This window comes from Lissotriton vulgaris, chromosome 3_1 (genome assembly GCF_964263255.1).
Source record: "Lissotriton vulgaris chromosome 3_1, aLisVul1.2, whole genome shotgun sequence".
In the NCBI taxonomy this organism is placed as follows: Eukaryota; Metazoa; Chordata; class Amphibia; order Caudata; family Salamandridae; genus Lissotriton; species Lissotriton vulgaris.
The window spans coordinates 424,285,891-424,302,837 of NC_141689.1; the positions used below are offsets into that span (position 1 = coordinate 424,285,891).

At 44.3% G+C, this 16,947-nt stretch overlaps 1 protein-coding gene across 4 annotated transcripts in view; it reads left to right on the forward strand.

Annotated features, from left to right (window-relative positions):
* The window catches only part of DDX4 (DEAD-box helicase 4), a 1,777,277-nt gene that overhangs the window by 64,541 nt on the left and 1,695,789 nt on the right, over nt 1-16,947 (forward strand). For all 4 annotated transcript variants that reach the window (XM_086960639.1, XM_086960640.1, XM_086960641.1 and 1 more), the window contains exon 2: nt 1,246-1,334. In XM_086960639.1, the coding sequence (XP_086816765.1) occupies nt 1,260-1,334 (75 nt within the window). In that variant the 5' untranslated portion in view covers nt 1,246-1,259. The remainder of the gene's footprint in view (nt 1-1,245; nt 1,335-16,947) is intronic.

Sequence of the window (16,947 nt, forward strand, 5' to 3'; positions counted from 1 at the left end):
AGCCTTGATTTCTCGGGCCCTTCTACTGTTTTAGCAAAAGAGTTTAGGTATTTTATTTTGGCAGTTGATTACCATTCAAAGTGGATGTATTATAAATTTGTGGATTCTCCCAATATGGGTAATACTATTTTCTTTAAAAAACTGTTTGTTGGAAGGAGCACCTAAATCTTTAGTCACAGATAATGGGACTCACTTTGTGTCCGATAAAATGTGTATGTTTTTGGAATCTCATGATATAAAGATTTTGAAAGTGGCAACGTACACTCCTGCTTCGAACGGTCTAGTGGAGTGAGGCAATAAAGTTCTTAAGGAAGGCATTCAAACAGCCATAGCAGCTGGTCTTGATGTTGGAACATATTTGGAAGAAAAAGTGTGATTTACATTACCTCTCCTCACTGTACTACTGGAGTTACCCCTTTTGAATTGCTTAGCGGTAGAAAAGCGAATTCTGTTTTATTACAGTCATGGCTGGACAGTAAATTGTCTGTTGCTATTGATTCAGTTGGTTTGTCTAAAGTAGTCAAGGAAAAGCAGTCCGAGATGAAGTAAAGGTTTGACAGGAGAGGTTCTCTTAGTGATTTGGAAATTCATGAAAGGGACTCGGTTGTATTGAAAAAAAAATAAAAAAAAAAAAAAAAAACTTAAGGTTTGAAAAGGCGAGTCTCTATTTTCTGATCCTGTGCTAGTGTGTAAAGTCCGCAAAGGAGCTGTATTCTTGGAGGGCAAAGGTTGGTGGAACGAAAGACGGGTAATTAAATTGAAGAAGGATCAGGCAGAATTGATTAGAGATAAGGCAGGAAGGGGGTCTTTCCAGGTTTAAGGATTTTATTACATACTGATTGGCATTATCTTTTCTTTTGTGTTAGGGGGAGGTGATGTAATGGGTTTGTATTATTGTGTTTGGAATGTCATTACTTTAATGTTTTGGTGGCCGTGTGCGTCCTTGAGGATTCGATCAACTGCTGTCAGTTCTGATCGAGACCCTGTGGGTCACGCTGCTCCTTGCTGTGGCTGAACTTGTAATACAATAAAGAAGTAATTTAGTCCAAAGAATCTTCTACTTTGTGATGAATCATTAACCTACCATACTAGCCTTTAAGGGCACCCACGAATGTGTGGCTGCAGTGAGGTATAGCTGGATGTAATAGTGTTATCTGTGCTAGTGGGGTGATTTGCTTGCTATGCCATTTACTAGCAAAACAAACATTTTAAAAGGATCTTCTAAAATGATGGTTGTTTGGGCAGGTTTTGACGCAACAATGGGAGATGAAGACTGGGATTCAGAATTGACAGCTAGTCCAAGCTTCTCATTTGCACCTTCATTTCCAAAGCTGGTAAGTTTAATTTCATAAATTAAAACACAGATGCGTTCCCAAATAGATGACAATTGTTTGTGCTGGTCACTGCACTGCAAAACTGTATGAAAATAGAACCACACTTTGCTGTTTTTTTCTGTTTATCTGGAAGAACTTTGACATATTGTGTTCTATTGACTGGAGCAGTTTCTTTACCTGTCGGTTTTACACATTTGTGATTTTTAATATACATACTTAGAAATAGACTAGATTAGATTTTATTTTTGACTACAATGCCCACTAAGCCACAAGGAGGCATCCTTGCACTTTGTAAAACTGCTCTAGATGTTGAATTGCATGTGTCAAGCAGATAGGATAGGCGTACTAAATGAAAGCAGGTATTTTGTTTATTCTGAAGACCAGATTTTTCTATCTGCCCTGGTACAGATTTGCCTAAATAACAAATTTACTTGCAATTGCACAAGGCTCGGCCCCCTATGTTCACACTTCGCAGGATATCTTCCTGCTATATCTGTCACTATGCTACTGCCCATAGAATTCTGTAAACCTGGAGCTTTTTAATTTTGTTTCAGTATTTTTTATATATGAAAAGTCTTAATGGTAGTTATAAGTAATTACCTCCGATAACCTAACCAGTACAGTAAACACCCTATCCCCTCCTATTTAACCTCTCCCAAAATTAGCAGTTAAGCATAGGACCGGTTATTCTGCAATACTTGTATAGAGCAATACTATTGTTGAGTGACAGGCCGGCTTTCTTCCGAAATGTTAGGAATTATAAGATGTCTGGAACGTAGCAGCTTCTAGAAGTTCAATTTCAGGAAACTGCAGCAGGAACCCAAACTTTGCTAAATCGCACAAAGAATCGTCTTCATCCTTTTGCAAGGTTATCAGAGTACCCTGCTTGCCAGGATCTGCTTGATGGCTGGCTTTCACCTGATGTAGCTGAACTGGCTGACAGAAGTAGAGTCTAATCGCCAGATGTATTTTCTTGGACTCACCATAGTTTCCCATTCCCGTTTGGTAGTACCACTCTGCAACATGCATGAATAGTTGGTGAAATCCATGGAAGCTGATCTTGTCCAAGCCTTTGTGACCAGAAGTGTGACCTAAAACGAGAACAGGCAGCTTTATGTGCATGTAGTGGCAACATTATTTAAAATACAGTTACCTTTGCTTGGGAATAGGTAGGTATAGGGGACACCGGTCTTAAAACGTATCACTATTCCTCTTTATATAATCTGCCTAATTCACATGCTTATAAAAAACCTCTGTATTTAACTCTCCCTAGTAATTAATAATTTACCATTCTCCACAACTTTGCACCTCCACCACATGGTATTTGATCTACCTCTTAAGGGAGTCGATTGTCTGACCCTGAATTTACCCATGACTCAGTAATTGATATAGACATATCTACCACTATCTCTGGAACCTGAAAATCGAGTTTAATTTCTTGGATGCATTTAATCTTCCCTTTTATTATACCGATTTCACGACTTCTTACAGTTGCCCTGCTTCCACTAAATAAAATAGTCTCTCAGAATCTCTGGTGTGAAGTCTTTCGTAACAGATGAGTAAACCGCAAGGGAACATGGGCAGCAACCGTCTCCAGCCTTTTTATCCCACTCAAGGTCAATGCTTTGGATGTTTTCTGTATCCTTGTAAAGAAAATTGGAATAATGACTGTGGCAGGACTTGTTAGAGGTATAGGGTTTATAGCTAAGGCTTCTATTTGGACAAAAAGCTTTTCTCTCTACCCAAGAAATTCTCTAAATTGACAGTTCAACAGTTGTGAAGAGTGTTGTGCATATCAGATGGTATTTAAATCTGTGTATATGGGCGTGGTCTGGATGTTCATGAAGCGAGAGGTTTGGTCAGTCTCCTCTGCTAACACTTTTCAGTTATGGGTTTACCTTGACTAGATTTGGACCCCATAACACTTCAGAAACCTCTGGGGTTGGAGACCTCACAACTGGCTATGTAGATGCAGAAAACGCTAATGTGAAGGCTGGAAGACCTCCGGGCTGAAAAAGCAAATGGTAATCTGTACCTGGACTGTGCCAAAGACCTGCTTGGTGGACTTGGCTGTGGGTCTTATCGCAGCAGTCCAGGTGAGAAGTGAGTGTCTAAATGGCCCAATCTGCCTGAATGTAGGGGTGAGATACAATGAGAAGAAGAGCTGGAGTGCGGAGATTGTGGCCAAGGTGTTGCGGTGAGACCTGACAAAGTAGACCACGGAAGGAACAAAGTTCAGTGGTGCATTCCTGGGCATATCGATGTTGGAAGCGTCCCATAATCCAGATCTCAAGAAATCTACTCTACCACTCACTATGGAGAGATGGATTTTATCAAGGTGAGCTGTTAGTAGGGCCTACTGGGCTTTCTGGCAAGCTGACCAAGAACCGGTGTTCTTCCCACTAAGAATGTGAATGAGAAATAGAGATGCCTTTATATTTTTTTTTATCTTGTGACATTTGCTCTGTGCTCAAAGACAATTCCAATTTCAGCGTATGTCTTACAGTTTGCTACTTATTTTATTCTGGATATTGGTGTTTAATTTTATTTCTCGGACTGCAAACTTACAGGATTTTGTAAAGTGAACTGTCTATCCAACGTGTGGTACAGAGTGTGGAATGAAAGGCTTGCCCTATATCAGGATTTATTTTTAACACGTTTGATTAGCTTGTAAGTGACCTGTACAGACATTTCAAAATATATTTCAGTAGTTTTGAAAGCACATGTTTTTGTATTTCTGTGCAATGCAAAAAAAAGGACAAGAACACTTTAGTTGGTGATGTGCACACAAATATTTTCACTGAAACCCAGTTTCCACAGATTGTTCATATGCTGTTTCGATTTATCAGTAAACCTGCATATTAGTGGGGAATTGTGTGGCCATTTCAATAGAAAATGTGTTGTCTGTAAATGACAGTGCATTACCACATTATGCTTCAGTAATTTATTTATTACAAGTGAGTTTTTAAACATGAACTGAGAAACCTTCCTACCCACGCCTTGATGACAATGCTATTAGGGAACTGAGAGGATAGTAACGGGTCGTGTGTACACTGTATGCGGGCTAGATTCTTATTATGCATGGAGTAAACATTTAAGGGGATATTATCAAAAACCTTGTGATAATTACTGCAAAATTAACTTAACGCAACACTTCATATCGCAGTCTATCGCGGGAAAACAACGCTGTTTTAACAAAGTAGTCACAACACGGAGGTACTATGCAAAAGGCCCAGGACAATGTGTCAAATGTCCATTTCAAAGTCAACGCGGCGTCAAAAAAATGCGAATCACGAACGTAAAAATAGTAGCGATGAGGGCAATTGTAATACAAACATCAGCGATAACCAGGGACAGGCCTGTGATTCCCATGCGCGAAAATGCCTCCTAAAAGCAGAGTAAAAAATATGGTGAGATGACAGCGTACAAGCATAACCCCACATTCGTGACGTAGAACAAATGACCATTGTCCTGCATCAGATAGGCATCCCCTCAAAACAGTCACAATGTATAGTGACATGCATTCTGTATGTAACCTGCGCCAATGTGGAAACCTACATGGGACACACTGTGAAACCGTATCTCTCCCCATTGCAAAGGGACTAACACCCCCTGCACACAGATGTGCCATGTCCATGACCAAACAATGAAAGCATGGACTAATGTAGGGGCAGTTGCAAAGGGACAAACACCCCCTGCACACAGATGTGCCATGTCCATACAATGAAAGCATGGACTAATGTAGTGGTAGTTACTTCCCTTACGTACGTGTTGCACATGTCGTGGGACTTGAGTCACCGGGTGCACCCCTGCATCATGGCGGCACATATCGGAGCCTAAAAGAAGCCTTGACACTTGTAGGCCACATGACAGCCAAAATGGAATGAAATGGGACACGTGAAACACTGAAGAGTGGGATTCCGTACTATCTGTGACACCCAGAACTGGCATTTGGAATACCTGACATCCTAAACAGCCTCACTGCACAGAGGGGTCACACCCATTTTCCATTAACAATTCCCAAAATTGCTAGCACTACATGTCGCCCCCACACTTGTCTGAGTGATATGCCTGTACAGGTGAGTGACATGCATACTGGGAATGTTTTTTGGAATGCATTTATTTGCACAAGCTGTGCCTGTGGTCCTTTTGTACTGTCCCATGATTGCTAAGGACCGTCACAATGTGATGTCAACATGAGAAGAAATTGTCAATGATTGTGTTCCTACAGGCAATTCCTGCTGCGGTTGCAGTGGGGTTTGGTCCACCTGCCTCATCTTAATCATCATTGTCTGGTGCATCAGGCACTCTTATCCACAGGGCATTGCTGCGTACACATGTTGTGCAACACACAACATGCAACGATCATCCTGCACACGATGTCTGGGTTGTAAAGGAGCCTTCCACTTGTCACGTCCAGGCACCGCAATCGTGACTTAAACACGCCAAATGTGCGCTCCACGACGCCCCTGGTGCGTTTGTGGGCCAAATTGTACTGCCTCTGGGCCTGTGTGTTCGGGGATCGGAGGGGTGTACTCATTCAAGCGCAGAGTGCGTATCCTTGGTCACCTGGGATAATGCAGAGAGACAGGAGTCAAGACTACGCATTGCTTGATATGTTGGCAGGCTTATTGGTTCATTGGTGTGTGATGTGTGTGACTTAGTGATTCCTGTATGAAATGAACTGCCTGTTGCAAATGAGAGCCATCAATGTTAATTACGTAGCCTCACTGCTGCTCCTTCCTCCCCCGAGCATAGTCACCAGTGTGCGCTGCGCGGTTGCATCATTTGCACCCCTACGGCATAGCATTGTCATGCCTGTTTGCGCATGTCCTCAAGCCTCACCACAACACAGTGATGATGTGCGTTGAAGGTGTCAACAAAAAGAAAGGGAGTTAGAGGAACTATAGCTAGGCTCGCCCTCCAAAAACTAAATGAAACAAAAAGGTCTCTGTTTCCAGATACCTAAGAGCCTTGCTAGATTGCTCAGATAAGTCAGCACACACTGGGGTTGACTGTAGAGATATGATATTGTGTACAAAAAAAGGGAGAATTGCTCCTTTTTTAGGTGTCCCCTCACTCACCAGGGTTGCCCCACGGTGACATGCTTCATCATTGGGGCCATCCCAGTCCTCTACGGGCTGGGGCGTGCTGCGACTTGCGACAGTTACGTAGGAGCACTTTTTAAGACTATGTGTGGTGCATGTGCATTTGGGGAGTGGACTATGTGATGTGTGTTAAAAATACCTGCCCAGTAGGTTTACAATAAACTTTATTCTTGCCTCTAGGTGGTAATATTAAAAACGGGGTGGAAAGATAGGCTGCCCTAAACGTAATGTGTCCAGATGTACCTATCAACTCCTATAGTCGACATGTTTCGTGCATACCCCAAGCACTTCTTCGGGACTACACAGGGACCAGCCCTGTGTTCGCCACTCCTTAACTCTTCAATGAGATGTTGATGAATACATTTAAAGTTTAAATTTTAAAGTTAAACTGCAGCAAACTATATTAAGTGCATGCAATGATACCTACGTATTTTGTTCCAAAAACACGTGGTTCCTGAAAAATAAAAGACAACTTGAAAAGTCACGGGGTGAATACCCCCATATCTTATCACACATAGTTTACAAGAAGAAAATGTGGTGATTTCCTGTGATCTATAAACGGACATTTTGACCGTGGTTGTATCCATGCACAAAAACGTTTCATTTCGTGCATCGCAACGTGATTAAAAACACCTCTTTGTGACACCCAAACATTCACCTGTCATACACAATCATACATACATTTCTTGAGACCTAACTGGGCCCCATGGATTCGGAGGGATTCGATATCCTAGCAACTCTAGTGAGAGAAAAGCAGAGTTTGTAAATAACAGAGCTGCCAGCGGATTCGTAATGGTAAATTGACCCGTGGATGGTCATCGTTACCCCGTTTTAACTTACTTGTGCACCGGATACCTCCTACTTCTAGGCACCTACTTGTGTCCCTCGCGTCCGGATGTTATCGGACCGAGGGATTCTGTTCTGTTTTAAAGGAAGTGCCTGATCGCGGTATGCTTCTGCTTGCGTGACTGCGCCCATGCGGGAACTAGAGCGTGTAGTCCTGTATCCCGACTCGCGGGTGGTGGCCATCTTTGGAGTACCATTCCGTACTCGTAATACAAAAACGCTTTTGGATAGGATTATTTGGAAATATTTACAAACCAGGTCTAATTTTAGGTGTTCAGGATAGTGTCTACCATATTATCAAGCCTTTCTTTTACAAAATCATTTTTTAACATAACTTTCTTGAAAGTGGGTATTCGGACAGTCAGTAAATAGATTAGTTCTGCCCTTTTGATTGTTCAGTCTCTTAAGTTAATTCTAGAGGCTCCCAGGAGTCAGAATAGAACATCTATGTTCCTAGACACTGTTGGGTCGGTGGTGTTCCTTACTCTGGTATCAATCAATGAGTTTCCTTTATAAACTTATCACCTGTCTCTCAAAGGCAAAAGGTACCCTCAGTACTTCTAGGTATCCCTAGGTTAATTGATTCATTGGGTTTAGCTTGTGACCACACAGTTTCAGTTAAGTTAGGTCTATTTTGTTACAGGAAACATTTGGTTTTTCAGAAAAAACGTTTTTCAGAAAAAACTTTTTCAGTTCAGGTGAACTGCCCCCAAGGAATATCATCATTTAGTCCCACTAGGTGAGATCGGAGTCTGAACACCCAACGTTGTTCTTTTTCAAGTAATTTCTTTTCCATGTCAGCATGGGGTTGTTGGATTTCCAAAACTACCCACCGCATGTCATTAGGAGTGTGTCCCTTTTCTAGAAAGTGTGTTGTCATTTTTGTATTCGCGTGTTTGCACCTGAAGTTACTGCGGTGTTCCACCATTCTCGTGTTCACCTTCCTGGTTTTCATTCCTATGTAGTGCAAGTTGCACACACATGTGATCATGTACACGACCCCTGACGTATTGCAATTGGAAAAGGATTTCAAATTCCAGACCAGGCCAGTGTTACATGTCACCTGTTTGGTAGTGTCGGTTAGGTGGCATACGCTGCAATTGGAACACGGGTGGTGACCCAATGGCAACGGATGTAACCGTCGGATCGGACCTTCCACATTCCTTGGACGTGTATGTACCACCAAATCTTTCAGGTTTTTCCCTTTCCGGTGACTGAACATTGGTTGGGTGATATTCAAACCTCCACTATTCAACGTTTTCCAATGTTTTTTTACAATTTTTGTTACTTGCTGTGAGGCTACAGTATAAGTAGTGATGCAGATAGGTCTTCTTTCAGAGGTATCTGTCGGCGGTTCTTTAGGTTTTGACTCTAGCAGTGCATCTCTGTTATTATTCGATGCTCTTTTCTTGGCTTTTGAGACAATCTTTTTCGGATACTGTCTTTGGTATAGTTTTGTGCACAGCTCTTTGGCTTGTACTTCGTAATCACATTTCTCAGAACAATTTCTCCTTAATCGTAAAAACTGTCCAAAAGGCAGATTTTCCCGGAGTGATCGTGGGTAAAAGCTTTCAAAGCTTAGTAGGCAGTTCCTTGATGTCGGTTTGAAATGTGTTGTGGTTGTCAGTATCCCTCTTTCAGCCTTGATGTTTAAGTCAAGAAAGACTAATTGTTCTCTGCTCATTGTAGAGGTGAATTTTAGAAAGGGGTCTTGTAAGTTCAGCCAGTCCAGGAAGGAAATTGCATCCTGCTCACTGCCATTCCAGATGAGGATGACATCGTCAATATAACGTCTCCACATCTGGATCTTTGTGGAGTAGGGGTTGTCTATACTCAGGATTTTTTTCTTTTCTAGCCAGTGGACATACAGTCCCGCCACGCTCGGGGCGAATGTGCTTCCCATGCTTGTTCCATGGGTCTGTTTATACATTGTTTGCTGGAAAAGGAAGAAATTCTCGGTCAATGCGAGGCGGCAGCATTCTAACACCACATGTCTTGGTGTCTTGTAATTCCACTCGCTCTCAAATAGGATATCCTCCAGAATTTGTAGTGTTTCCCTGTGTGGCAAGCTCGTATAGAGGCTCTCCACGTCGAGTCCAATCAAAATCTGTGTGGAGGGATCAAAGGTGAGGTCTTTTATGAGGCATAAGAATGATTTGGTGTCTTGTAAGTATGTCTCCGTTTTTTGTACAAGCGGTCTTAAGAATGCATCTGCAAACTTAGACAGAGGCTCTAGAATCGATCCAATCCCTGAGACTATAGGTCTCCCGGGTGGTTTCACTAGTCTTTTATGGATCTTTGGAATCGTATAAAAATACGGAATCCTTGATAGTTTATTGTCCAGAAAGTCTGCTTCCTTTTTGGATAGCCAGTCGTTAATCAGACACTCTTCCACCATTCCTGCAATTTCAATTCTTAGGCGTTCTGTCGGATCCGCCCTCAGGATCTCATAATTCCGTTGGTCGGCTAGTAGTCTAATCTGTTGAATTCTGTATTACAATAGCTCCGCCCTTATCGGCTGGTTTTATTGTAATGTTTGTGTCATTAGCCAATTCATGTATGGCTTCCTTCTCGGTTTTACTAGTATTGTAAAATGTTTTCAGTGACCCGGTGTCCAGGTCCATCACATCCTTCAGGATAGCCTTTTCAAATGCAAGTAGTTCCACTGGTAAACTGGTGGTTGGGGGGGTAAATGAGGATTTTTTCTTCAGTCCTGTGTCGCTCACAGTTCCCACTGGTTGTGGTTTGTCTTTCGTTGAAGGTGGCCAGCCACGTGTGTGTAGGCCCATTGTAAGGACAGGAGTGACACCGATGCAGAGCACCTACCTGGCTGAACTCGCCATGCTGTTGTGGGGGAGACATTTGGCGCATGCTGCGCTAATAGCGACACACACAACCGTTTGGCATGTGTGATCCCTGACCCAAGCGTGCATGCCCATGCTCATGTAACCCTTCGGCCGAGCCCGCATTCAGGAGGCATGCTACATAGCAACATTGCCCATTGCGGGACGGGTGGCACAGACACTACAACAGAGACACATGCATTAGTCACTTCCTTGGTAAGGCTGAAACTTAACCAGATCCATGTGGGGAAGAGCCACACCCCTACGCTGTACTGTTGTACGCCTGTCCACTCCGCTAACGCTCACTGGTTGGTACCACACGGCTGTACGTCCCAGGTCTACGCCACTGCCTGCGGTGACATGATAGCGCCGCTGTACACAGCACAATGTAATGTGAAATGGCCTTTGGCCCTCATGCATACATAATGACCACACAGCGACAGTGAGTTTGTGGAACTGACTACAGGCACGTGCGCCCAGCCCCTTTTATTGCCAGGGTCACCTGTCGAGCGACGCTTGTGTTGGATGGGTGTTGGGTAGTGGAAGCCACCCCCTCAGGGATTGGTTGGTGCTGGCAACAACCACAAAAGTGATCAGATAATCAGCAGTACGAGCTTCAAACGGCAAGGGTCCATGACTTGAGCTGCACAGTTAGTGGCCTAGGATGTACTTTGGCCACCACAGGCACACCGGCACAGGGCGGTGACTTGTGCTGCACTGAGGTGGGGCCACGCAAACTGTGCGGGTCCTCTTCGTTGTCCAATGTGAATGTCGCGGAGGATTGCGGGGGACAGTGGAAGGTGTCATCCTGGGCTTGATGCAGAGGGCAGAAGCAAGCAGAAACAGGCAAATGGCGGAATTGAATGCTACAGACTCCTCTTTACCACAATGTCCGTATCAGCTACATGATGATGTATACAACCCCCAGCCCATGGACTCAGATGCCATCAAAGTTCAACCAGAGACTGTCCATGAATTCCGGAGCACACACTTAGTGGCACCAGAGCTGGAAGGGTATGCAGTCTAGGATGAAGCCTGTACAGTGACATGAACTCTGCCATGAAGAGAGCAGGACTCCGTTCCAATTGTGACCTACTCCACCTCAGTGTGTGCCGGAGACAGCGCTCCGCAATGGCCCGCAGCCACGTGTTGTAGGCCTGCGTTGCACTGAGTTAGTGGCACCAGTGCAGTTGTTGGTAGTGTCCCATCACGTCCGTAACGGTGACCCCTTGCTCGTCCGGACTGAAGCGCGTCTTTCTTTTACTCCTCTCCTTGCGTACTGTGACATGAACACTGCCATGAAGAAATCAAGACTCCGTTCCAAATGTGTGACCTAGTTGACGGCAGTGTAGGCCAGAGGCAGCAGTTAGTGTGGGTCAACTGCTGTTCAGCCAGCTCCTCCTGGATCGAACGCACAACATTGGAATGGCATGTGGAGGAGATATGTGGCTGACGGAGGTAGTGGCACCAGAGTTGAGCTGGTGTTTAGCCAGCGACCATACCTTGTCCTGCCTGATACGGAATGCATTTGATTGGTGAGGCCTGCAGGACTGCAGTGAAGGCCGAAGACAGCAAGGGCTCACAGACATGTGTGGTTGGAATGCTATGCATGGCGTTGGTGTCACCATATCGAAGGGAGTATAGTGATTTAAACACAGCCATCATAAAATGTTCTCTGCCATAGTGTAATCAAGACTGTTCCAAATGTGTGATCTACTGGTCCACTGTGTCAGCCGCTGGAGTATGTCCACGAGAAAGGAGTACTGCAGGCCTGTGTCGCAGAGGCCGTGATGGTCTGAGGAGGCTGCCAAGGTCGGAGGCCTCAGGCTTGGAGCTTGCACCGGCACATGGTGGGCCCTCCGTGACACACGCCGGTGTCTGCAGGTGGGCAATGACCGCTGGGTGCGCAGGGGCGGGCAAGACCGGTTCGGGGACCAGCGGCCCAGGGTGCAGCAGCCGCACTGGATCGCAGGCACCACCGCTCAAGTCCTCAGCGCGGGGTGAGAGTCGCCGCCCTGGCAGAGACTGACATTCCGGAAGAGAACCACACTGAGTTACGTGCCTTTTTTTCACACCCCTACACTGGCCTGGCGTACGCCGGGCCAGCTCACTCCCCACATGCTTACGGGGGGGACGTCACCCGCTACATTTCAGTTTAATCCCACACTGGCTGGGGTGACATGGTTGCGTCCACAGTCCACTACACTCCAAACACCAGCAGTGTATGTCGACATGGATATGTCTTTTGTCTGCATACTGCTGTCCGTCTGGCACATCCACACCACACTTTGTATTGTGTACATTCTCATTTATTGTTCACTTGCCTGGTTCCCACCTCTCCTCACAGTCTGCTATTGTGTGGCTGGGGTGCCATCCTATTGGCTCATTACATGGCTATATATAAACAACCAGAAAGGAAGGGTTTATGAGGCTACTCTTCAACCCCCAAATCACGATTTACAACAACAAAAGAGCACCTAATGCTGTGAACTCACAAGTGGCATTGTACCTAATTAAAGAAAAACACAGTGAGAAGACTAAAGTTTATGCGTGCGGTCAAAGAACTGGGAGAAAGAAAAGAAAAAACTATTTTCTAAAAGAACCCTCACTCACCCTAGTGGTGACATGCTTCATCATGGGGTTCCCACAGGAGGGACCGAATATCCCCCCTGTGTGCTTCGACGCCTGCGATTGCAGCGGAGCAGGTATTTCAAAAAGTGTGATGTGATCAGTGGTGAAAAAGTGAATTGTTGAAGATCACAGCTGGACCCGAGCAACTTTATTCTAGGGCCAGTTGTTCACATTAAAAATGGTGAGATCACTTGGTGGTTTATATTAGAACAACAGTGACCCAGTGTGTGTGGTCAACATGTTTCTGCTGTTTGCTGCTTTTTTAGCTCGGCTTTCATCAGGACCAAAATAACAATCAAAAAGACCGTCCTCCGGGGGTCCACGCTCGCTAAGGCGCGCCCACTCCGTTAGGACAGATGAAAAAAAGTTGGGACCAAGATATAATTCTGTACTTGGTTAACTCACGGTTTTACCTGCCGTCAGTAATCCTACAATTTGCCTGGATACAATCTGTAAAACAATATGAAAAAAACACATGAATGTTATGTGTATCTGCACCAGTTATTGGACGACCTGCCATATAAACACCTTTAAACATATAAGGTTGTCTGGACTATTACTAGGTCTTTTACTTGGACAGTGCATGAGCTACAACTTAGGTTTCCGACTGCCACACTTTATTTTGGGGGGCATGGAATTGATCGAAATCTATTCTCACGTTTAAAAACACCGGATGTCTAACCCATAAAATTCCATTCCAAATAACCCCCTCACGAGGATTATGAAAACGAAAAGACCGACAAATCAAAGGAGAATTCAGAGTCAGTCGAAAAAACACTTAGTCCATGTGGCACGCTTACATTTAAAATGGAGTATCAGTGTAGCAAACTCTTCACGTCCTGTTCTATCTGTAAAACAAACCAAACAGTACGGGTTGCCACAAATCAGCCAACCATGCTGTTAAATGTATATCACAGCCATAACCTCTACACGCCGTAAAAAGCCCTCCGCTTACTTGTCACAAGACGACTCGCCGCCTGGAACCTAGATCTCCGTTCCACTGACATCCGGATCTTACTTGCATTCGCGCCATTCCCGTATTTAAATCTACGTTATTGGAACGTAAACCCGTCACCAGTTGCGTGATCGGCAGGGCTCCCTTACCTGCGGAATCGTGATTATACATCCTATTTGTTCAGCTCGGACGATCTGTGTAGTTATAACTTAAAGATTTTAAATGACTAAAAGTTTCTTTTTGTGCCTTCGCAATAGAGATAGCACTTGTGAACTGAATACGGTGTGAGTACGCTTCCGGAAATGATCAATGGAAGACTAGACCGCCAACCTCCCTCCTGAGAAAAATATACTCTCTTCTAAATAATCGTGAGTGAGTCATAGAACACCGTTTTTTATAGCGATGCAACGATGGATAGTGATCGAACACCTACAACATGGTAATGAGCACAAACTATTTGAGCAAGAACAGAGATGGTACACCGCTTATCGTCTCACCAAGTGGGATTGAATGATGACATTCCCTGGGGAAGTGTTCTGAGAACGCCCACTTCTCCTACCCTGCACAATTTCTTGGTCTATACTTGTAAGTTCCATGTATGATTACTAACATCACTTGCGCCACAAGTATTTGACCTTAACTTTGAAATTAACTGGGTTTGTCAGATTTTTCTTGTCTGGCTCGTGATTTGAGGTTCCAAATGTTATTGAAATTTTATTGCACTTTCCAAATTCCATTGCAATTTTGTAATTTGCTCACATTGAAAAAGTCTGTTACCCTGCATCGCTATAAAAAACGGTGTTCTATGACTCACGATTATTTAGAAGAGTATATTTTTCTCAGGAGGGAGGTTGGCGGTCTAGTCTTCCATTGATTATTTCCGGAAGCGCACTCACACCGTATTCAGTTCACAAGTGCTATCTCTATTGCTAAGGCACAAAAAGAAACTTTGTTCAGATCGGACGATCTGTGTAGTTATAACTTAAAGATTTTAAATGACTAAAACAAATAGGATGTATAATCACGATTCCGTGGGTAAGGGAGCCTTGCCGATCACGTGACTGGTGACGGGTTTACGTTCCAATAACGTAGTTTTAAATACGGGAATGGCGCAAATTCAAGTAAGATCCGGACGTCAGTGGAACGGAGATCTAGGTTTCAGGCGGCGAGTCGTCTTATAACAAGTAAGCGGAGGGCTTTCTACGGCGTGTAGAGGTTATGGCTGTGATATACATTTAACAGCATGGTTGGCTGATTTGTTGCAACCCTTACTGTTTGGTTTGTTTAACTCCATGGCTGCTATGCGTTTTCCCCCTCTGTGCTGAAAATTCTTTTTTTACATTGTTTTTTGACGAGCTGGGCTCGTCATCAGTGTTTGAGGAGGCTACACCATGACGAGCCCAGCTCGTCATGAGTGTGGAAGGGGTTAACAGATAGAACAGGACGTGAAGAGTTTTCTACACTGATAGTCCATGTGGCTCGCTTACCTTTAAAACGTAAGTGTTTTTTTGACTGACTCTGAATTCTCCTTTGATTTGTCTGTCTTTTCGTTTTCATAATCCTCGAGCGGGGATTATTTGGAACAGAATTTTATGGGTTAGACATCCGGTGTTTTTAAACGTGAGAATCGATTTCGATCAATTCCATGCCCCCCAAAATAAAGTGAGGCAGTCAGAAACCTAAGTTGTAGTTCATGCACTATCCAAGTAAAAGACCTAGTAATAGTCCAGACAACCTTATATGTTTAAAGGTGTTTATATGGCAGGTCGTCCAATAACTGGTGCAGATACACATAACATTCATGTGTTTTTTTCATATTGTTTTACAGATTGTATCCAGGCAAATTGCAGGATTACTGACGGCGGGTAAAACCGTGAGTTAACCAAGTACAGAATTATATCTTGGTCCCAACTTTTTTTCATCTGTCCTAACGGAGTGGGCGCGCCTTAGCGAGCGTGGACCCCCGGAGGACGGTCTTTTAGATTGTTATTTTGGTCCTGATGAAAGCGGAGTTAAAAAAGCAGCAAACAGCAGAAACATGTTGACCACACACACACTGGGTCACTGTTGTTCTAATATAAACCACCAAGTGATCACATTAAAAATGGTGAGAACAACTGGCCCTAGAATAAAGTTGTTTGGGTCCAGCTGTGATCTTTTACAAATCACTTTTTCACCACTGATCACTTATCACATCACACTTTTTGAAATACCTGCTCCGCTGCAATCGCAGGCGTCGAAGCACACAGGGGGAATATTCGGTCCCTCCTGTGGGAACCCCATGATGAAGCATGTCACCACTAGGGTGAGTGAGGGTTCTTTTAGAAAATAGTTTTTTCTTTTCTTTTTCCCAGTTCTTTGACCGCACGCATAAACTTTAGTCTTCTCACTGTGTTTTTCTCTAATTAGGTACAATGCCACTTGTGAATTCACAGCATTAGGTGCTCTTTTGTTGTTGTAAATCATTACATGGCTAGCCTAGGTTCCCACAGTAAGTTGTGCTGCCGTGTCTGGTTTGTGTGCATGTTTGGCATGTTGTATGTGACTTTGATGTGTGCATACCCAGAGTTGTGACTTGTATGATTGTGGATTTGAGGTGTATGTTGTGTTCATTTGGTACTTATCAACGAGTAGTGCATTTCCGTAGGTGCCAGCCTGAAAGCGCTGGTTGATGATGGACTGTCGGAAGATGTAGGAATCATGCACACTGCCTGGGTAGTTGGCGACTACATTGGTGAAGAGTCCCCGGTGATCCACTTTTGCCTGCACATTGATGGAATGCATGTGCTTTCTGTTGCGGTAATTGTGTGCTGTGTCGTCAGGGTGCATAAGTAGGACATGTGTGCAGTTGATTGCCCCAACACCTGCGGGAATCTAACTATGCTTGGTCTCCAGCTGTTCCTGCGCAGTGTGGGAGAAGTATGGGTACTGGGGTACGGACAACTATCCTCCGCATCCTGAACATTATTGCCCACAGGCGGACGGTACCAACACAGCAGACAACCAACATCCCACCTCAGACAAAGCTGCTGACCATGCTGCATTTGTTGGCCTCTGATACCTTCCAACCTACAAACACCAAAGTCTGAGGAATCTCACAGCCAGCCCTATCAAAGTTCTTCAAACCTGTCCTGGATGCCATCATCAGCTTGTTTTGAGCCTTTAGTGGGAAATGACATACTCTGGCAGTTTTCTGAAGTTCTGCTTTCTGTGTCTGCGCTGCCTCTGTG